General features: G+C 39.9%; 2 protein-coding genes and 1 pseudogene across 10 annotated transcripts in view; 1 reads left to right on the plus strand and 2 right to left on the minus strand.

Annotated features, from left to right (window-relative positions):
• The window catches only part of BABAM2 (BRISC and BRCA1 A complex member 2), a 446047-nt gene extending 425023 nt beyond the window's left edge, over positions 1 to 21024 (minus strand). Inside the window, exons 1-3 of one of the 6 annotated variants that reach the window (XM_033425181.2) lie at positions 20946 to 21024; positions 18678 to 18811; positions 10098 to 10249 (exon numbers count right to left, since the gene is read on the minus strand). In XM_033425181.2, coding sequence (XP_033281072.1) covers positions 10098 to 10225 — 128 coding nt within the window. In that variant the 5' untranslated portion in view covers positions 10226 to 10249; positions 18678 to 18811; positions 20946 to 21024. Of the gene's footprint in view, positions 1 to 10097; positions 10250 to 13403; positions 13826 to 13863; positions 13992 to 14451; positions 14973 to 18677; positions 18812 to 20945 lie in introns of those variants that run through there. The other 5 variants (XM_033425184.2, XM_004268165.4, XM_049696340.1 and 2 more) reach the window with 5 other exon arrangements.
• On the minus strand, positions 743 to 2349 carry LOC117200777 (mitochondrial import receptor subunit TOM6 homolog; annotated as a pseudogene).
• RBKS (ribokinase) overlaps positions 14099 to 22495 on the plus strand; it is a 73854-nt gene continuing 65457 nt past the window's right edge. For all 4 annotated transcript variants that reach the window (XM_004268163.4, XM_033425188.2, XM_033425187.2 and 1 more), the window contains exon 1: positions 14099 to 14459. In XM_004268163.4, the coding sequence (XP_004268211.1) occupies positions 14365 to 14459 (95 nt within the window). In that variant the 5' untranslated portion in view covers positions 14099 to 14364. The remainder of the gene's footprint in view (positions 14460 to 22495) is intronic.

The raw sequence follows: 22495 nt of genomic DNA on the forward strand, positions 1-22495 counted from the left end.
CTCACTAGCTCTCCACCTTCCAGCAGGGCTCCCTAATCTAGCCTGCACACCATCTTACCAGGCCTTGCCAGGCAGGCTTCTTCAACCCTCTGCTAAGAACTGCTGCATGTCTCTGCCCAAGACAAACAATGTTCAATCTCTAATAGCTGTTGAAAACTGTTAGGTTCTATCTGCTGGAAAAAAAAAAAAAAAATTGATATCTCCATGCCCATTCATTCTTCAACCTAATCAAATATTCCAAATTATATCCACCTGCAGGGTCTAAGTTAGCCACATTAACTTTTTCCTGTCTCCATAGATCTCCAAAAGGCAATGAACAGGATAGAAAGTTACCCTGGAAACAAAAGTCTCTGACTCTCCTGTCCTTTTCTGCTCTATGATTTCTGACCTTTGTAATATATGTGTGAGCTCCCTTTTTTTTTTTTTTTTTAAAGATTTAATTTTATTTCTTTTTGGCTGCGTTGGGTCTTCGTTACTGCGAGGGCTTTCTCTAGTTGCAGCGAGCAGGGGCTACACTTCGTTGCGGTGCACGGGCTTCTCATTGCGGTGGCTTCTCTTATTGCGGAGCACGGGCTCTAGGTGCACAGGCTTCAGTAGTTGTGGCACACAGGCTCAGTAGTTGTGGCACACAGGCTTAGTTGCTCGACAGCATGTGGGATCTTCCCAGACCAGGGCTCGAACCTGTGTCCCCTGCATTGGCAGGAGGATTCTTAACCACCCCACGACCAGGGAAGCCCCCATGTGTGAGCTCTTACCTTGCTCTGCTCGCCTGGGTCTTATTAGACAGCTCCTTTATATCGTTTGCATAGACACTCATTCTTTATAGAGTCCCTGATTCTGGAATGCCAATGTGATTCTACCAACTAACAACAATAATACAGTGAAATAATAAATATATATAATATACATATAAACTATGAAAATATATTATATATACATTACACATAATGTTATAATAATAATATAATAGTAGCTACCATTTATTGAGCACTATGACCAAGCTATTCTAAGTGCTTTATATAAGCTATTTCATTTCATCTCCATAACTACTTTTTATTTTGTCTTTATGTGCAGTCTTTAGTTCAAGTATTTGTTAAAATACCATTAGGTTATTCCTCAGGACAAGAGCAAAGATCATCCCCTGCAGAAACTTAGGAACTATGTACAGAACTTTACAGAACAGAAAACAACACTTTAGCTGAAGCCTGACTGCTCACCAGTGATTGGTGTTCTGAATGGACTCAGCGAAGAAAGGAAATCAAGCAGGGAAGGAAAGGTGCCCCTCTGGGCAAGTCTTATGATGGTCACAGACTGGAGGCTCTGTTTCTGGAAGGTTCAAGTACAGCACAGGGATTCTATGTGTCTTTTTTGGCTACACGCCAGGCTGAGGGGCCATTAGTTTAATGTCACTCAAATTCCTGGCCAGCCAAACTCCCGCAGCAAAAAGTCCCAAACTGAGGATCAAGTTCTTCCAGAAATCCTATCAGGGGCGAAGTGGTAGACACCCTGAAGCCAATATCCCACGCCGTCCGGAATTTCAGGAGCTTCATTTGCCGAGCCGGCAGTGTTCATGTCAACCCCACTGGAAGCCATAGCAGCATTTTTGGGCTCCGCAAGGCCTCTCACCCCCATAACTACTTAATAAGATAATTATTAATATCATCCCCATTTAAGAGAAAGCACGGAAAGGGTATGTAACTTGCCAAAGGTCATAAGCTACTAAGCAGTAAAATCAGGATTCAAACTCAGACCTCATTGGCTGAAAAACCTACATGCTCACCATTATATCATGCTGTGATCCAACACCTCTAAAGATGGCTCACTGGGCTCCAGCCCCATCCACCCTGACTTCTGGCTTGTGCCTACCCAGCCCCTCTCCCCAGCCTTGCTTGAGCTCTTCTGGTCCTGGCTATGTTTCTTTTCTCCAAATTCTTAAGTATTCTTAAGTATTCTGATAAGAGATTACTGAATTATTAAATTTTCCAACATGTCTCCTGATTCTACTTTAAATTCTATAATGGCTTTCCTATATGCCAATAAACCACTAAGAATTTCTATATGATAGCAGCCAAAGAATAAACATCTAGGAAGTTAACAGTAAATGTGCAGGAACAAAATGAAGAAAACACAAACCTTTATTCACATACACAAAAATGGATGTGACTAAGAGAAATTGACCATATTCCTAAAGATGTATACTCAATATTATAAAGCAGGAATACTCAATATTGTAAGACTATGATCCAAGGGCCACTTACCTATTTTTTTTTAATAAAATTTTGTTAGAACACATTTATTCATTTTTGTATCGTCATAGATTTTGTGCTACAATGGCAAAGCGAAGTAGTTGCAACACAAACAGTAAGATGCGGCTCAGCTAAGTAGCCGCAACACAAACAGTAAGATGGTAAATATTTTAATACCTAAAATATTTACTATCTGACCCTTTACAGAAAGTTTGCTGACCCTTGTTGTAAAGATGTCCATTCTCTCCAAATAAATAAAGAAGTTTTATGCAATGTCAAACTCCCAGCAGGTGAGACCACAAGTACTCGAACATATTATAAAGCTTTAATAATTGAAAAGCGATATAATTGTACAAGGCAAATACAGACCATTGAAAAGAAATAGAAGGTCAGAAATAAATATAAGAATTTAGCATATAAGGGCTTCCCTGGTGGCGCAGTGGTTAAGAGTCCGCCTGCCGATGCAGGGGACACGGGTTCGTGCCCCGGTCCGGGAAGATCCCACATGCTGCGGAGCGGCTGGGCCCGTGAGCCATGGCCGCTGAGCCTGCGCGTCCGGAGCCTGTGCTCCGCAACGGGCGAGGCCACAACAGTGAGAGGCCCACGTACCACAAAAAAAAAAAAAAAAAAAAACCAAAAAAAAGAATTTAGCATATAAGATGGCATTTCAAAATAGTGACTGAGTAAAGGATTTATTTTATAAACAGTGTTGGAATAACTAGATAATTATTTAGAAAAGTAATAAAATCCCATTCCTACAGTGTATTATACACCAAAATAAATTCCAGATTAATTGACTACTTTTCAATAAAAATGAAACTATTACAGAAGAAAATATAGGTGGTCTCAAAGTAGAAAAGGCATTAATTGTGCAAAATGTTAAAAGAATCCATGAAGGAAATAGATTTGATGACAACTTACAAAGTAAAAGTTTTGGCATATCAAAGATAAATACAAAAGGAGATTCTTTACAACCCCATGTTATAGCAAAAGATAGATACAAACTGAACAACTATCAATAATAACTGATTAAATTATAGTACATTCACACACTGGAATATATGCAGAGATTAAAAAGGAGGCAGCAGCTCTATGAGTACTAATATGAAATAATCTTCAAAATATCAAGTTAATATGAATGTTTAATATGTTACTATATCAGTTATCTATTACTACATAACAAGCCATCCTAAAACTTAGTGGCCTAAGAAAACAATTTTTATTTCTCATCAATCTGTGGGTTGGCCAGTCAGTTCTGCTGGTCTCTCCCTGGCTCACCCACTCAGCGGTACTCAGCTGATGGGTTGGCTGTGCTCAGCTGAGCTGAGCACAGCTGGGACAGCTGGGATACCTGAGCCATTCTTTCTAAAGGAAACTGGACTAGGAGACTTCTGAACATGGTTGTGTGGCTCTTCCATGAGAGTGAAAAAGAACACAAGGCCTCTTAGGGCCTAGACTAAGAAGCCACACAACATCATTTTCACCACACTCTACTGGTAAAAGCAAGTCACAAAGCCAGCCCAGATTCAAGGGGTGAGGAAGTAGACTCTACCTGCTGATGAAAGGAAGGACAAAATCATATTCAAAGGAGAAGAGATAAATAAAGAGAGGCAGGCTTTATCAGGAGCCATTACTGTAATAATTTACCACAGCTATTGCTTATATAGAAATAAAAAAAAAAAAAGAGGGCTTACATCTACAAAGAACACCTCTAAAAAGAAGTAAAAGAAGCTGGTAAGCAGTAGTTTCCTCCAGAGAAGAAAATTTGGGGAAAGGAATAGAAAGGAGACTTATCTTCTGCTTAATACCCTTTTGTATCTTTTATTTCTTTTACCTTTTATTTTTTGTATGCTGTACATTTATTACTGCCTCAAAAATGAATGCTATTTAAGATATTCTGCATATTGAATAAATTAATTTAATTGAATGACACTGAAAACTTCGGGAAAAACCATCTGTAATACCTGTGACAAAAGGTTAATCTTCCTAATATATAAAAAGTTTACAAATCAATAAGAAAAAGACAAATACCCCACCAAAAAAATGGACAAATGTCATTAATTCGTAATTTTCACACGCACACACAGACATGCAAACACATGCCAATAAATGAAGCAAAATAAAAGAGCAAATACCATTTCTGTCTATTGAATTAGCAAGTAATATTACAAAATTTATAATACTGATATTATCAAAACTAGAGGAACTAGCATCCTCATATACTACTAGTGGGAGTATAAATTGATAATACATTTCTGAAAACAAGTATGTGTACATTTACATATCCTTACATATAAATACAATAAACCAATATATTAAATACATCAAAAGCCTTAAAATTTACATACTCTTTGGTCTAATAATTGAAATTTTGCTGACACATAGGAATATATACATCCATAGAGGCACTTTAACTTTTTATAGCCCCAGAGAAAAGACCTCCAGATAATGAAACTGACAATCACCTAATAAAAAGGCCAGGTTTTTTACTGCCTGAAAAACAGTTCCTGGACCCAATTCCAATGTGCATGTGGAGGCTTCCCCATACCAACAGCAATTCTCACCCTACTGGTTTCTGACAATTCAACTCAATTCTGACACTATCTATCCAGAGATAAAATCAGATTCCACAGTTAAAGGGCTCAGTCCATAAGACCACCTCCACTTCAGATGCCAGGGACCCACTGGCTATAAATCAGAGGTTCCCACCACCCCCTCCTCAGGTTCTACTAATTTGCAAGGACAGCTCACAGAACTCAGGAAAACCCATTTACTCACTAGATTACTGACTCACTATAAAGGGACATTAAAGGATCGAATCAACAGCCAGAACTTCTGGGTTTTTATGGCAGCTGCATTATTACATAGGCATGATTGATTAAATCACTGGCCATTAGTGACTGATTCAACCTCTAGCCCCTCTTCCCTCCCCAAAGGTCAAGGGGTGGGACTGAAAGTTCCAACCTTCCAAGCACAGGGTTTGTTCTCCTGGCAACCAGCTCCCACCCTTGGGTGGGATGCAAAAGTCACCTTCCCTCAAGCATTTTCAGGAACTGAGGACAAGAGACCAAATATTACTTCACCGCTCTTGCCATTCAGGAAATTTCAAGGGTTTGGGGAGCTATGAGCCTAGAACTGTAGCTGAAGACCAAATATATATGAGATAAATATAAATCACACCACCACACTGCTTGATCACAATGCAGTGAAGCTCAGTAGTTGACAAGCCCACCTATGCTCAAAGAGCTTCAAATTCACATTTTAGAACTTCAGCCTTTAATAGACATGGACAGCCAAGAATCATCAGTTTAAGGAAAGCCACCAACATGAAAGACAGCAAAACAGAGATAATGCAAGGTATAGAAGAAATATTTAAACATTTTTTAAACATTTAGTCAATTATACCTCAACTGAAAAAAAAAAAACTACAGTTAATATCCTACAGAAAAGAAAATACTACATCCATAAAACAACAATATGTGTTGGGGGTCCCCAAGCTTACAGATCAAGGCCTCCAAAATTCAAAAGGAAGATAATTTGCAACCTACACTTTTGTACCTGCCCAAATTATCAACCAAGTTTAAAGTAGAATAAAGATATTTTCAGACTTTCAGGTACTTAAAAATGAACTTCCTCTTCTCCTTTTCTTAGGATGCTATTGGAGTACATGCTCCAACAAAGCTAGAGGGTAAAACAAGAAAGTAAGATATGAGATTTAACACAGGAAAGAGGCAAAGGGAATGATACAGTGATACAATGAGAGCTGCCTGGCAGACCTAGACAACAATCAATCCAGATTAAAGCCGTTCCTCCATCAATCTTCTCACCTTCCCATGTCAGCAGATGGCATGACCATCTACCTACCCACTCACTCAAGCTAAAAAAGAAGTCATTCTTGATTCTCTCTCAAAACCCAAATTTGGGCTTCCCTGGTGGCGCAGTGGTTGAGAGTCCACCTGCCAATGCAGGGGACACGGGTTCGTGCCCTGGTCCGGGAGGATCCCACATGCTGCGGAGCGGCTGGGCCCGTAAGCCATGGCCGCTAAGCCTGCATGTCCGGAGCCTGTGCTCCGCAATGGGAGAGGCCACAACAGTGAGAGGCCCGAGTACCACAAAAAAAAAAAAAAAAGGAAAACTTTAAAATTCTTAGAGAAAAATATATTACTTTTGTGTAGGACAGAATTTCCTGAAGTGGTCCCTTTCTCTCTCTTACAAATACACACACACACACACACACACGCACGGGCACAAATCTAAAAAGGAAAATATTGATGAATCTGACTTCATTAAATTAAAACTTCTGGACATCAGTAGCACCAAATTAAGAACATAAGCCACAGACTAAATGCAGATATTTGTAATATATGTAACTGCCGAAAGATTAGTATCCAAAATACGTAAATAATATTTTAAGATCAATAAAAATATATATAAACAATCCACTTAAAAGACGGGCAGGGCTTCCCTGGTGGCGCAGTAGTTAAGAATCCGCCTGCCAATGCAGGGGACACAGGTTCGCTCCGTGGTCCAGGAAGATCCCACATGCCACGAAGCAACTAAGCCCGTGCGCCACAACTACTGAGCCTGCGCTCTAGAGCCCGCAAGCCACACTACTGAGCCTGCGTGCCACAACTACTGAAGCCTGCGCTCCCAGAGCCTGTGCTCCGCAACAAGAGAAGCCACCACAATGAGAAGCCCACGCACCACAACGAAGAGTAGCCCCCCATCACCGCAACTAGAGAAAGCCTGCGTGCAGCAATGAAGACCCAACACAGCCAAAAACAAATAAAAATTTTTTTAAGAGTATTAAAAAATTAATTAATTAAACAAGAATCCTGGCCTTAATACTGACAGCCTAGCAACGGAGTTTAGAAACACACATAATCTTAGATAAGGTAGAAAGATTCAGTTGCCATAAGAGAAATAAAGATGAATTGCAATTACAAAAAAAGCAAACAAAACTTACTTTGCATAGATTCTTGCCTATCTATTCCTTCTGTGAATCAGACCTAGAATATGGATACTCTGGTACCTCATCTCTTCAAGGGCAAGTAGCTATATACAGTAACAAGACTGGTTCTTATGACCTCTAAAACTCAGTCTCCTCATTTTATACTTCCGTGTACACTGTGTCCTACAGGGTATGTGCCATTTGAGTTAACAGAAATTCCAAATGTTAATCCCAATTCTCATAACTGAGTGCTGCTGATCTAAAAGAAAGGGAAATGCCAAAAGTGACACACCAAAAGAAAAAAATTATCTTCTCTAACTCTGCCATTGTTTTGCTATAGAAACTTGAGGAATTCACACTTCGGTTGACGGAAGGACCGAGGAAAGAATTGTTAATGAGCTTCGAAAGAACTTTCATGAATCTTTCAGCCAAGTACTACATAAAAGGCATCAATAATGCTCTAGATTAATAAGGCTTTTCACATCATTTTATGTGTAGCAGCTTTGTTAATGTAGGTAGAGGTATTTTTATTCTTTTTTTAAATCAAAAGAAAGTAAATTCCATAAATACTACAAGTCATTAAACACTGTTTCAAATATTTTTCACAGAGCTAGTCCAGACACAGCCAGGTTTAGTGGATTCATTTCAAATTGATCATCAGATCCACTATTTGCATTTAAACACTCAACTAAACATTCAGGATTTGGGAAGCACCAAAAAGGGAGTCTACAAAAAAGTAAAGTGACCTTATGTTGATGAATCCAACTGTTCTCTCAGAATACCAATAAAGGAGTAGGAAGTTCAGGTTTACATGTTTATATCATCTTACATAAACCAGCCCCCAGTCCTCTGGGCATCAGTCCCCTGTCATGTCTTCAATACCTCTGAAAAGAATGCTTGTGACAAACTAAAGAAAAAAGACCTTTTTGCATGTCCTAGCCATTCAAGGCAGTAAACATCCCTGGTACACAGATGTGTTTTTTTTTTAATGACAACTTTAATGAGATATAATTCACAAACTATAAAATTCACCCTTATAGGTGCATAAATCCGTCATTTTTTGGTATATTTACAGAGTTGTGTAACCATCACCACTAACTAATTTTAGAACATTTTCATTACCCCAAAAGGAAACCCCAGGCCTGCTGATTAATTAAATTGAAGGTAACACCAGATCTTTTAAAAAACAGCCTACCATTCCAATAAAATGTCCAACTAACCTAGTCTTCTCTAACTTACTACCTTATATCAAGGTCTTCAGCTTAGTCTGAAAATAGCAAGATTTGCAGAAGGCAAAAACAAAAGAGCTTATAAAACAAAAGCTAAAAGAATCAAGAATGTAATGTTTCTAGTAAGAAAATGCTCAAAAAATGATGGGGATATGCTCAAAAGCCAACTTGACAGTGCTCTCAGTGACAAAGACTAGAACAACTGAGCCAAAAAAATAAATGAATATAGTATTTGGATTATAACCAAAAGAATAAAATAAATACCTAAAATTTCATACTGACATAAATAAACAACAGAATAAATAAATAATTGGGGGGTGGGAAGGAATAGTGCTTCTTTACAGAATTCAAATTACTAAATGTGGGAGGAATAGGGACATTAAAAATCACCCTTATACAAGAACCACAGTAACAATTATTGCAGGCAAGAACAATTAATGGATGCTGAAATTAATGGACAAAAGTATGATGAGAAACAGAACATCTGCACAGTCTCAAAATGTCACTCCACAAGACACTTACGAATTACAAAGGGAAAGTCAGTTAACTTTACAGTAGAGAAACCTGGTACACACAATCTTAACCAAGTGGTCAAAGTTAATATACCAATAACTAGACTTATGAACATCATGTACTCCCTGATTTGATGCACTGAAAATGGTTCAACATCTCTTCTGTAGTATTCTTGGGTGGAAAAATAATGTGTTTCTCACTCTAATAAAGGGAAGACATTAGGCAAACCTGTACTGAGCAACATTTTACAAAGTAACTAACCAGTGCTACCTTTAAAAGCTTCAAAATCATGAAAGACAAAGAAAGACAGGAACTGTCACAGGTAAATGCAATTTGTATCCTGGATTGGATCCTGGACCAAAAAAGGACATTAATGGGAAAACTGGCAAAATTCAAATAAGGCTTACAGAGTAATTATCATCATGTAATGATGATAATTTTCTGTAGCATTTTTATAACTTTTCTTTAAGTAAATGTATTTCAAAATAAAAAGTTGGGTTTGTTTTTTTTTCAATTGGGGTATAGTTGTTTTACAATGTTGTGTTAGTTTCTACTGTACAGAGAAGTGGAGTTCCCCGTGCTATACAGCAGGTTCTTAATAGTTATCTATTTTATACATATTAGTATATATATGTCAATCCCAATCTCCCAGTTCATCCCACTCCCCACACCCCGCTTTCCCCCCCTTGGAAAAAGTTGGGATTTTAATGCAACATTTCTGGCCTGAGATATTACTGTTTCAACTCAGTTGTGAAAAATGACTCATTTTTGGCTAGCTATTATAAATTTCCTATTAGGAGAGGCTATCAAATAATGTCAGATTCACAATCTTAAATCCTAGCTCTTACAGTGAATACTGAATTGCAGAAGACACAGCAAGAAAACAAGTCAATGATGAAAAACACACTTGCTAAAAACCACACGGCACGCTGTTAACAAAGAGATATGCCTTTAAAATAAAAAAGAACATTCTGATCATAAAGCGATGGCCCACAGCACAGCTAAAACAACTTGAAACATAAAATGTCAAGAACTGGACAAAACCAGTCAACACGTGATAAGGTCATGACTTGATGAATTTCTGTGGTGTTCAATTTTTACAAGCCTGGTGAGAAAGGTTTGCTATTAGCTAAAGCTTGGATTGGTTCTGGTACATACCCTGATTTCAAGTCAGTTATCCTCAAACAGTTTGTAGCATCCAGTCCCACTTTCCCATTGCGGACCACGCTAGATATGAATGGGGAGAGCATTGGAGAAATTCGGTTCAAGGCCACTTCCGGAGACATTTTAACTTGACTTGCAGATCACCACTGAAAGGAGAAGGAAAGAATGATGATCAGAATATCCAAAGGAACGAGATATAACAAGCTTCCTGGAAACTAGCACAGCACACAGAAGTATCTCTTGCATGATACCTTATTTCCTGTCTTAGAGCAGCCTCTTCAAATGACCCCCTGGAAGAACCTATCTCCCTACTGCTCACCTATTCGGGACGCAGACTTTTCAGGAGCAGCAGCAACCCCTGAAATCCAATTTCCTCCCCCTTTCCAAAGCCAATTTCTACGTTGCCTCACTGTACTTAAAAGCTGTCCCACTCTATCTTACAATTGGCAGGTCCTACTTTAGTTGAAGCCTCAGGAAGTCTTCACTGACAATCCTCTTCCACATCACACAAAACGCACACACCACTAGGTTAGGAATCCCTCCCTCTGTGTCCCCACAAAGAGTAAGAACGCGATTGATAAAACTACGTAAAATTCTAGAAGAAGCATATCCTACTTGCAATTGTTACTTACTAGAAATTATTTACTTCTGCTATACCTCCCTTAATTACTTCCCCTCCACAGTGTATTATAATTACCTGCTTAGTGATCTCTCCCCTGCAGAACTGTCTTTTCTTTTTTTTAATAAATTCATTTATTTATTTAGGCTGCGTTGGGTCTTGGTTGCTGCGTACGGGCTTTCTCTAGTGGCGGGGAGAGGGGGCTACCCTTTGTTGCGGTGCATGGGATTCTCATTGCAGTGGCTTCGCTTATTGCTCTAGAGTGCAGGCTCTGTAGTTGTGGTGCACGGGCTTAGTTGCTCCGCAGCATGTGGGATCTTCCTGGACCAGGGCTTGAACCCATGTCCCCTGCATTGGCAGGAGGATTCTTAACCACTGCGCCATTAGGGACTATCTTGAATCCCTAGTGTTTAACAAAAGTACCTGGCACACACTAAGCACCCAATAAACATCTTTTAATAACTATGTGAATAAGGAGACAAAAGCTAGAGAAATGTTTAGGTATGAAGAGAAGACATTATGCCCTCAAAAAATCTGGTAGAAGATAGCATATCTGAGATGTGGCAAAAATCTACTTAACAATTAAATCATGAAAGCACACACCTATCCAGATATTAAGCAACACAAACTAACATGGATCTAAAAGTTTTTGACTTTAAGGCACTAAGAAGTTCTTAGACTTGAAAATACAAAAGTAAAAGCAATAAATCATCTCTAAATTACTTGGAAACCCACGGGGCTGGAGGAGGGAGTACCTGAATTCCTCTTAATAGATTTCTAAATGAAAGCCTCCACTTTCAGAGGTGAATAAGTCAATTTAAATGATCATTTTCTTCCTCGATCTGAAAGGATAATCCCACATCAAAAGCAAATTAATTTCCTGCAAGTTACAATTACAGGTAAATGATGTTCTCATTCTAGTTTTCATATATTATGCCATATGAGGCTTTACAGCTCCCTGCTACACGTTGAAAACTAGTACCTGTTTTAATCACTTCAGAGTAGTAATAAAGGGCAGGACTGCAGTGATCTTTCAAAAAATAATAACACTGTGACCCTACATAGTGATGACACCCAGAAGTACCTCTGAAGCAGAAAAAGCTTTATACTTTAGTACTCAAATCATCCTTTCTGCAAATATAAAAGGACCTCCTCTTCCGACCACTTAACAGATGATCTTCCTCCACCATTCCAATATTTCATCACAAAATAAGAATAAACATCTAATGCACTGTATTCAGTCATTAAAATCATGTACATTTTCATAACACTTTATCACTTATAAAGAGCTTCCATATACATTAGTGCAGTGGACCTTCACAACTCTGGATGGTAAGGCATATATTAGAATTCCCATTTTACAGATGATATGGATAACTTTCATAATTTGTCTTTTAATAGTATACTAGACCATATTATCACTTTGAAGTCTATTTTTTTCCTATTCTGCAACATTTCCACTTTTATTTCTACCCACTGATGTCACAGTTCTTGAAAGGATGCTTATCTAGATCATATGCAAAACAGAAATACTCATCTTGGAAAAAGCAAAAGGACCTTACCTACATTACAAAATTATTCTTCCATGTATTTCCCCACAATACCTATTATTATTTGACATCTCATTTCTATGAAAAAGGGAAACAGAACCAACACATTCTGAAAATCTACTGAGTATCAAGCACTATATTATACATCTCTATCTGTAATTTCATTTACTTCCCAATAACTACCTTGTTCTCTGATTAGTATTATTGTTCCCATTTCACAGATAAGAAAACTAACGCTCGGCAAGACTAAGTAACTTGTTCAAAGTCACAAACCTAGCAAGCAGAGGATCGGAATTCAAATTCAGATCTCTCTCAAAGTCCACTATACTCATCTTCTTCTCAAATAAACATAACTTCAATCACCAAAGAGAAAAGCATCAAAGTGAATTTATGTTTCTTTTAACACATACATCTAGTAAAATGAACAAAAAGTCATGAATTTAAACTAATGGTTGCTTGACAACTAGAAAAAATTAGACTACTCTTGGCCTACTGCTGAAGCTGGCCTGAGTGATTCACTAGGCAAATGCTAAAGGGAACAAACCTGCTCCAGAAACCAAACTATACTTCAGGTGACAACACCCCATCCAATTCAGCAACTCTCATGACCTTAGAATGACACCTGAAGGAATGAATTTGTCTTTGTTTCCAGAACAGCCATAATACTATCTTTTGACAGTGCAAGATTTCATGCAGCATTAAAATGTTTCAACCGTAGCTGTTGTGACTTCTCTGAGGAAAAAAAAAAAACCTGACTCCAAAATCAGAGGTCACCAAACAGCCAAAAATGATGGCTGTTTGGCTTTTGAGCCAGGGACACGGATGAGAGATCACCCCCCAGTAGTAGCTTTTACACATCAAAGCACAATAATAGATCCCAGATAGTCAAAATTTTACGGTGGCCAGCCTCCCTTGAATGCCAGTTGCGCATTTTCTATTTCCTGATTTTGACGTATAACATACACAAGGAAAATGCAGAAATACAATTTTTACAGGGGTCTGCTGCCTCAAGATAGGGTCACATGAGGTCCTCTGATGGGTAGTCTGGGGAATACAAAGACGTCTAAAGCATCGCCTAGTTTCTTGCAATTAAGATGGGATGACAAACACGGAAACATGTGCCCAGCTTACGTCATGGAACGGAAAGGGGTGGCGTCCTGCTGCGTCACGTCGACGTCATACAGCGCACGAGGGAAGTTACACTGGGGAAGCAATTTCTCCAAGGGGCAACATTCAAGAAAAACAAGTCGGCTCGAACCCAAAGAATGACCACCCCGCTCTAAAAGGGAACAACTAAAAGGGGACGCTCTTCCTTCCCCCGAATTGTATGATTCCCTCATCAGGCGGGAAGGAGGGATTCTAAGCTTATTCAGGGACCAGGGGGCGGGCTAAGTGTGGAGAGAGCAGCCTCTGGCCTTGGGGGCTCGTTCTTGAGGGGACCAGCGTCATGGGGATGAGCAGGGCATCTTTGGAACAGGGGCCTTCTCTATAGGAAGAGAAGGCGAGCCCTGGGCATATTTAAACCACGGTCCTCAGCGCCACCTGTGCGACTCGGGATCCAACCTCCCCGCACCAGCCCCAGTCCAGGTACCTGGAACTTAGTCCGATCGGTAACCGGCGACTACGTGGGGGTACAGGTTACCCGAGCGCGCCCCCGACCGACGCACCAACCTGCGCGCGCACCGCGGGCCAGATGCGTGCGCGTCCCCGGACGTCCCGCCCCGCCCCGTCCCCCTGCGGCCCAGGAGCCGAGCGGCGTGCGCGTCCCCGGCCGCACCAGGCCGGGCGCTCGGAAGGGCGTCCCTGTAGTGCCTGAAAGTTCCTTCCTCCGCGCCTGCCTCGTGTGCGGCGAGCTGCGCGGAGCGTGGAACGATTAGAAGGGCTGTGTAACGAGATGCTGTGCAGGGAGACAATTCCTGGGAGAACTGGGGGCAGTAGGTGGGCGGGGTTATTTCGGGCATCCAGGTGGGCGACCCTCGTGGGCGTCCGGAAGGCCCGCGGCGTTAGGGAGCTTGGGAGCTGGGTCTCTGGTTAAGGTGTCGGGCAAAGGTTAAAGGGCAGCCTCCAGGTGGGAGAGCGCCGACTTAGCGCAATGGCCGCGTCTGGGGAGCCCGGGAGGCAGTGGCAGGAGGAGGTGGCGGCGGCGACGGTGGTGGTGGTGGGCTCCTGCATGACCGACCTGGTCAGGTTAGTCCGGGGCCCTCACGCAGAGTCTGCGGCTGGAGCGAAGGGCGGACTGCGCTCTCTCTTCTCACTGCTTTGGCACTGGGGCTTTGGGGATGTTGACTTGTGGTGTGAGCTCCAGGTTTCCGCAGCCCGCAGCGTGCCTCGATAGGGTAGAAGAAGCAGGGTTTGAGTTTGTAAACGTAACTGTCAGATGAGGGAACGTAAAGGCCGGGCTGTAGGGAAAGCTCTAGTGTAACTAGCAGCGCCTCCAAAGACCTGCTGCTGTTTCCTTGACCAGACGGCTGAACTCTCCTCTGGCTAGCCGAGTGACTTTGGCCACGTCATTTTACCCCCGAGAATGTGCCCGCCTCACAGCGTTGTTTGAAGGCTGAATGAACTAAAGTGTTCTGAGCTATAATATTATCCAGATTGGGTATTATCCGTGTGAACGTGTATAAAATGAGTGGAGCAGAGGTCAAAATTTTAGGCGGTCATCTTTCACCGTATTGATTGTTGGCTTTCCCTCATTTCATCTTTACCGCATATTTTTCACTATTAGAGTAACCATAGGTTACCTACGGCAAACCAAGTGTGAGTCAAAATAAAAACCCGTAAGCACAATATTTACAACCATTAAAAAAAAATGTGATCAAATAAACAAAATATGCTAGATGAAAATAGTTGAGTTAGGTCAGTGAGATTGGATGAAGAGATCTTCCCAATTTATCATTTTTTTAATGAAAATGGCTTTTTTGATTGTAAAAGCAATGTTTATTTATTATAAAGAAAAAAAACATATCCCAAGAAATCCTACCATTCAGGTTGCTTCAGTTTAATTTTTTGGTGAGTGGCATTTTAGATATAATGCTATTTTTATATTATAAAAATAAAAGATGATCATACTACAGTAAGACTTTATCTGTCCTGCAACCTTGCTTTTCCAAAGGATAGCCGAGAACCTGGAAATATTAAATAAAAAGGCCTTGGGACAATCAGAATAAGTCACCAAATCCCTGCACTAAACCACCTGTGTTTTACTTAGAAAATAGTTTTAGGGCCTTCACATAACCAACTTAATCTTACATTGCTTAAAATATTTATAAACTAGGTTATCACATTTCCAGACCAAGATTAGAAAGGTGGAAATTAGAAAGGGGGAGAGACTGCAAGGGGCAGGTATAGTAATCACCAAAAACTTGGAAGTGAGGAGAGTGTATCAACAAACAACAAAAGAGTTTTAAATGCCAAGAGCCTGGGGGAATTCCCTGGCGGTCCGGTGTTTAGGACTCTGCCCTTCCACTGATGTGGGCCCAGGTTCAGTCCTTGATCAGGGAACTAAGATCCCACAGGTGTGCAAGTGTGGCAAAAAAAAAAACAAAACACCAAGAGCCTTTTTTTTCCGCAAATATTTGAGCTACATTGTGCCAAGATAGATGTGCTTCCTTTAGTGACAGAACATAAAGTCCAATCTAGTTCTGGACATTTGGTGAAGAGGCCTACACATCTTTCTCTAGAGCTAGAGTCAGCAAACCTTTCTTCAAAGAGCCAGATAGTAATTATTTTAGGCTTTCTGGGCCACATTTGGTCTAGGTCACATATTCTTTTTTATTTTTTTTTTTTAACAGGTACAGAATGTGAAAACTATGCCTTACAAAATCAGCCTACAGGCCATAGTTTGCTGACTGCTGTCTAGAGCATCACTGTCTGACAGCTCACTATAGTAATTGATGTTACTAGCGATGACTCTTTTTCAAGAAAAGGGAATATGGTTATCGTTAAATTTTATTTACAAATGGGGCACGTATTTTATTTTAGAAATAGTTCCATCAAATATACTTAAAATTTAGTTACATAAAGGAATAAACCTTCAGATATCTAAAATAATTCATTCCTTAGAAAATCCATCTAGTTAAAATTTTACCATAATTCTATACGTGAAGTACAGAAGAGAAGGAAAGCTAAATAATTTTCCCATGCACCCTACCTGAATAAGAATGCCAGGGTTAGAATTCAGAGCCACCTTCTTGTTAAACTAAGTCAGAGCTTTCTGTGAAGCTTGACCATCACACATTAACAATAATTATAGTACTTTCTAAGATGAATACTCTTCAAACTTTGGGGAGGGCAGGGTCTCAAATGCCCATGTTAGCATCTGTCAGGATTTAAAAGCTTATTTCAGAGCTAGAGGAATTTAGAGATTATTTATAATCTCTAAATCTCTTCAGTGTATAGATGAGTCAAGTGAGGTCCAGAGAAGAAACTCTTACATTGTGGATAACCTTTCTTTTTTTTTTAAATAAATTTATTTTATTTATTTATTTTTGGCTGCATTGGGTCTTTGTCGCTGTGCAGGCTTTCTCTAGTTGGGGTGAGCAGGGGCTACTCTTTGTAGCGGTGCGCGGGCTTCTCATTGCAGTGGCTTCTCTTGTTGTGGAGCACGGGCTCTAGGCGTGTGGGCTTCATTAGTTGTGGCTCGCGGGCTCTAGAGCGCAGGCTCAGTAGTTGTGGCTCACGGGCTTAGTTGCTCCGTGGCATGTGGGATCTTCCCGGACCAGGGCTCAAACCTGTGTCCCCTGCATTGGCAGGTGGATTCTTAACCACTGCGCCACCAGGGAAGTCCCTGGATAACCTTTGTAATTTCTCTTCTCTTGCCATTTTCTTTCCTTTATAAGATATCCAGGTTTCTATTCTTCACATGAGTCACTATTAAAACTTTTATTCCCCTATAGATTCTCTCCCACGACTTTGCTAACTTTTCATGATTTCTTTTCTGATTACTTCTGCCTCTGAAGATCTTTACAAAATACCTGAGTATAGGATTTTTATTTAAAAGCCTGCTTCTATGATAAACTTGGGTCCAACTTCACTGGTTATGGTACATATCATGATTGTATTATTTTTCTATTGTTTCTGTAACAAATTACCACGAACTTAATGGCTTAAACAATACAAATTTAATACTTAGAATTCTGCAAGTCAGAAGTCTGACACAAGTCTCGCTGGGCTAAAATCAAGTTGCAGGACTGCGCTCCTTTCTGGAGGCTCTAAGGGAAATCTTTTTCTTGCCTTTTCTAGCTTCTAGAGGCTGCTCACATTCTAGCTCATGGCCTCTTCCTCCATGTTCAAAGCCGGCAATGGCATAACTCTGACACTCACTCTTCTGCCTCCCTCGTCTACATTTTAAGAACCCTTGTGATTTCATTGCGCCCAAATGGATAATTCAGGATAATCTCGTTATTTTAAGGTAGCTTATTAAAAGCCTTTATTCCCCCCTTGCCATGTAACATTACATATTCACAAGTTCTGGGGATTAGGATGTGGACATCTTTGAGGCAGGGTTGGTCTGGGGGTGGGGCATAATTCTGCATACCACAGTGATTAAAGTCAAAAAATCTTATCATACTTAGAGCTTGGAGAATCATTGAAGCCTAGCAGTCCATCCTCCACATTTTACAGATGAGGTAATTAAGAGAGGTTAAATGACTCACCCCAAATCATACAGCCAGTTAGTGGGAACCCAGGTTTCTCATTCTTTTTTTTTTGTCCTTCGGTATGCAGGCCTCTCACTGTTGTGGCCTCTCCCATTGCGGAGCACAGGCTCCGGATGTGCAGGCTCAGCGGCCATGGCTCACAGGCCCAGCCGCTCCACGGCATGTGGGATCTTCCCGGACCGGGGCACGAACCCATGTCCCCTGTGTTGGCAGGCGGACTCTCAACCACTGCGCCACCAGGGAAGCCCCTCAACCTTTATCTTTCCATTGTATCATTGTACCTCTAACTCTGGCTCATATTTATTGCCCTTTTCATGTACAGTTCATTTAAGGGTGTATAGTCTGTGCATTCATTAAGTGTTTACTTTGTAAAATGGCAAGGAATAACAACTTTATAATGTTCAAGGAATAACAACTTTATAATGTTCAGATCTAAAGATAGTATCGTCATTACTGTTCCTTACTTCCTATCTAAGTTTAACCATAACCAGCCTGGACACCCATGCCTATACTGTAAAATCACTTCAGAAATAAAACTACTTCAATAACTTAGCCCTCTTGGATGGCATCCAAGTCCAACTCACTTTATATATTACATTACTGTGTGCCAGACACTGCTAATTCAATGAGCAACTTTTTTCATTTCTAATTTCAGTCCACTATGAATAGTAAGCTCTATGTACTAATAACTTTTAAAAATCATTAGCTCATCCAACATGACAAACAATGAACATTATTTAATACCCACCTGTATTTATCATTATTCTCTTCCTCCTCGAACAGTCATCTCTGAAGTTCCACATTGCAGAGATAAGAGAAATCAAGTCTGTTCTTGTGGAAAATTAAGTCAAAGTTCCTCCAAAGACAGATTCCCATGAGAACCTAACAACAGATGAAACTTTTTAGACGTTAGGCTCATAGACCTTGGTTAATCATGCTTTCACTAATCTTTATTTCTTATGACATGTGTCACCCATTTTTTAAATTATTTAGCAAATATTTATTGATTTTATACCATGTGCCTCTGGACTTCCCAAGGTGCAGAGGATACAGCAATGAAAAACACAGCAAAAAATCCTTGCCTCATGGAGCTTACATTCTAGTGGAAGAGATAGTATCAGTTAGAAATAAGTAAAATACATTCTCTGTCAGATAAATGCTGAGGAGGAGAATAAAGCATGAAAGAGGGATGAAAGTAGTAATTTTAGATCATTGGCCACAGAAAGCCTCACTGAGAAGGTGATTTGAGTAAAGACCTAAAGGAAGAAAGGAAGCAAGCCATACAGAGAACCAGAAGAAGAGCATATGCAAAGGCCCTGAGGCAGGAGCAGACCTCTTATTATCAATGAACTACAAGGAGTCCAGTGTAGCTGAAGAAGAAAATAAGGGAGAGGGGAGGGCAATTGATGGTTAAAGGACATTGGGTCCTACCCTGGATGAAATGAAAGGCCAGTGGAGGGTTTAAGCAGACAAGTGACATAATATGACCCGCAAGGGCACAAACAGGGAGACCAGGTCAGAGTTAATTACAATAATCCAGGCAAGAAATGATGGTAGCTTGAAAACAGTGCAAGTGGGGAGAAGTGGGCATCTTCTGATTATATTTTGAGGGTAGAACTGACAGGATTTGCTGAGGAGTACGAGATAGGTCAAGGATTACCCCAAGTTCTATGCCCTCTGCAAGTGGAAGGGGAAGTTGATGTGTGCTGAGATATAGAAGATTGTGACAGAGCAAGTTGCGTAGGGAGAGGGCAGTATCAGGAGCTCAGGCTGGACGTGTGAGATTTGAGATGCCTGTTAGACATCCAGCTGAAGGGGTCAAGAAGACAGTTAAATATATGAGTTTGGAGTTCAGAGGAGAGATCTAGCTAGAGATATGAATTTGAGAGTCATCAGTGTATAGATGGTATTTAAAGCCATGAGACAGGATGAGATCACTGAGGTCTGTGCTCCGAGGGCACTCCAACATTGAGAGGATCCATTTTACATAATTTATCTCTTGTCTTCCATCTCTCTGTACCCCTAAAACTTGTTTTGAGACAAGCTTAATACAAACCCATGTTTACATTTCCATGGCAATAGACTATGATGTCAACTAAAACCCTGTGTTATCCTTTTACATGCTCCAATTAAAAGTGATGGCTGCAGAGGTAAGGCTCATGTTCAACCAAGCATCTAAATTTAATCCTTGGCAAGTCAGGAAATGATTGCTTAATTCTCAAAAGATTTTAATTGGAAGGTGGCATAAGTGAATTTAGAAGCTTTTAGATCCAAAGTGGATGAAATGTTGGACCTAGATTACTTTAAAAAAAAAAAAAAGGCCAAAATTTTATACTGTACCTAGAAAAGGTTACATGTGTTTGACATATTACGGTACCCTCTAACCTGCCTTCCACCAGAAGCTTCTTGTCAAATTTAGAACAGAAAAATCTCTTTGCAGTCACTTTTTCAGGAAAGTAAAAGCCAGAGGAATGTTGGTCCAAGAAGTATCGTGCGTTCCCAATAGTAGAGGAATATAATATCATCCTTCAGTATTCTTTCTGCTCCTTAAATTGGTCTTCAAAGTTGCTTATCAGTTACCAATCAATCTTAAAATTAATGTTTCATTAAACATGTTTCTGTCAACTGAATTCCCTAAATTCAAATGAAATCATTCACGGGAAGTTTGCTAATTTTGGTCCCTTCAAAGAAAATACATGTTAAAAGGTAAATTACGTATGACAAAGAAAGAGCACCTATCGTTTGGTATTACTAAGCAGTCCCTTTTGCAATCCATTACTTGGCCAGCTCTTCGTACCCTAGTATCTGCATTCTAGGCAGAGCAAGGTGAAGTGGGCTTTTGTGATGAACGTTGCTCCAGTATTTTGATTACTTGTACGTAATACTGAAATACTGAGAGCGTGCTAAGTGCTAGGGATACTGCAATTAGTATAACATGGTCATTGCTCTTGAGGAATTTATAGTCCAAAGAAGGCAGACACAAAGATAGATCATTGTAGCATGGTGTGCTAAGTACCTGCAGGTTCTGTGGAAGAACAGGGGAAAGTTCCTGGATAAGATGCCTCCTGAGCCAAGTCTTGAAAAATAAGCAGGTGCTAATCCAGGGGAAAAAAAAGAAGAAGAATTAGATAGACCTAGAGGGCATTATGCTAAGTGGAATAAGTCAGACAAATACCGTTTGAGATCACTTATATGTGGGATCTTAAAAAAAATGTATTTAATTTAAAAACTAAGCTCATAGATACAAAGAACAGATGGGTGGTTGCTAGAGGTAGGGGTGGGGGTGAGTGAAACGGGTAGGGGCTCAAAAGGAACAAACGCCCAGTTATAAAATAAATAGGTCACAGGGATGTAATGTACAACAGCATGACTATAGTTAATAATACAGCATTGCTAAGAGAGTAGATTTTTAAAGTTTTCATTTAAAAAAATTGAGAGAAAGTTGATTGTCAAAGAAAGTAGCATAGAATGATTTAAAGACCATGGCAGTGGAATCCTAAGTCCAGAATTAAGATTTAGGCTCATCTACCTAACAGCTATGTACATTTTGATAAGCCATTACTTTTTTGAGTTCTCACTTCCTTCCTAAGACAGAAATGATGATAATGCCTGTCCTGACCCATCTTACAAATGTATTGTGAAGCTCAAATACAATATAATCAGTTCTTGTTATTCGTGATGATGGGAATGTGAAAGAAGCATGAGCACTAAAAACGAAACATAGTAGGTAAATTAACGTTTTTAATAACTGATTCCAGAATACATTATTTTTGTGTGCTGATTTAGTCTTCTGATCATATTTTGCTTACAATAAAATTAATTCCATTTATATTTCTTTTACCTACACCAGCGCATGGCAGGAAGAACCAGCCTAGAGATAATTACAATGTGGTGACAGGAGTCATTTTGAAATTTAAAATTAATTGGCAAAATAGAAAATAAAATCTTGGTTTATAGTTATTTGACACAGTCATACTTTGCTTGTCTTCTTCAATGAATTAAAACATTTTTCATCAGGAACTTTGATAAATGTCTCAGCAATTCTTTCTGCTTTTTTTCTGCATCCTGATTGTCCCACATACCTTTATGCCATCCTATAGTTGTCCAGTCCCCACTCGCTAATCCCCCATACACATACATATATGTATTTCTCCTGCCCTCTCCTCTTGCACCTTGTAGTTCCAAAATTAGCTCATTCAGCACCTCCCTATCCAAGCTTTTATTCTTTCTCCAGGACTTTTCTCAGCTGGGAGTAAGGAGGTATATATATATATAATTATTCAAAAAGATTAGTTGACATTAGATGGTGTTTTAGTTTTTATATTTTTAATACTTTGACCTGTTTGCCTCTGGTACCTTCTGTACTCAGTCCTCTATCCCACATTGGAAGACTGAAGAAAGATGTGAGCCTGTTTTGTCCCTGTTATTCTCACCACATTTGTTTAATAACCATTCTCCTTGGGCTACAGTCATACATAGCACTTTTGCCCTGCTCTCACCTCATTGTATGATTTTTTTTTTTTTAATGCAGAGCCGTATGCTTTTCTGCTTTTTTTTTTTTTTTTT

The sequence above is a fragment of the Orcinus orca genome, chromosome 13, assembly GCF_937001465.1.
Source record: "Orcinus orca chromosome 13, mOrcOrc1.1, whole genome shotgun sequence".
In the NCBI taxonomy this organism is placed as follows: Eukaryota; Metazoa; Chordata; class Mammalia; order Artiodactyla; family Delphinidae; genus Orcinus; species Orcinus orca.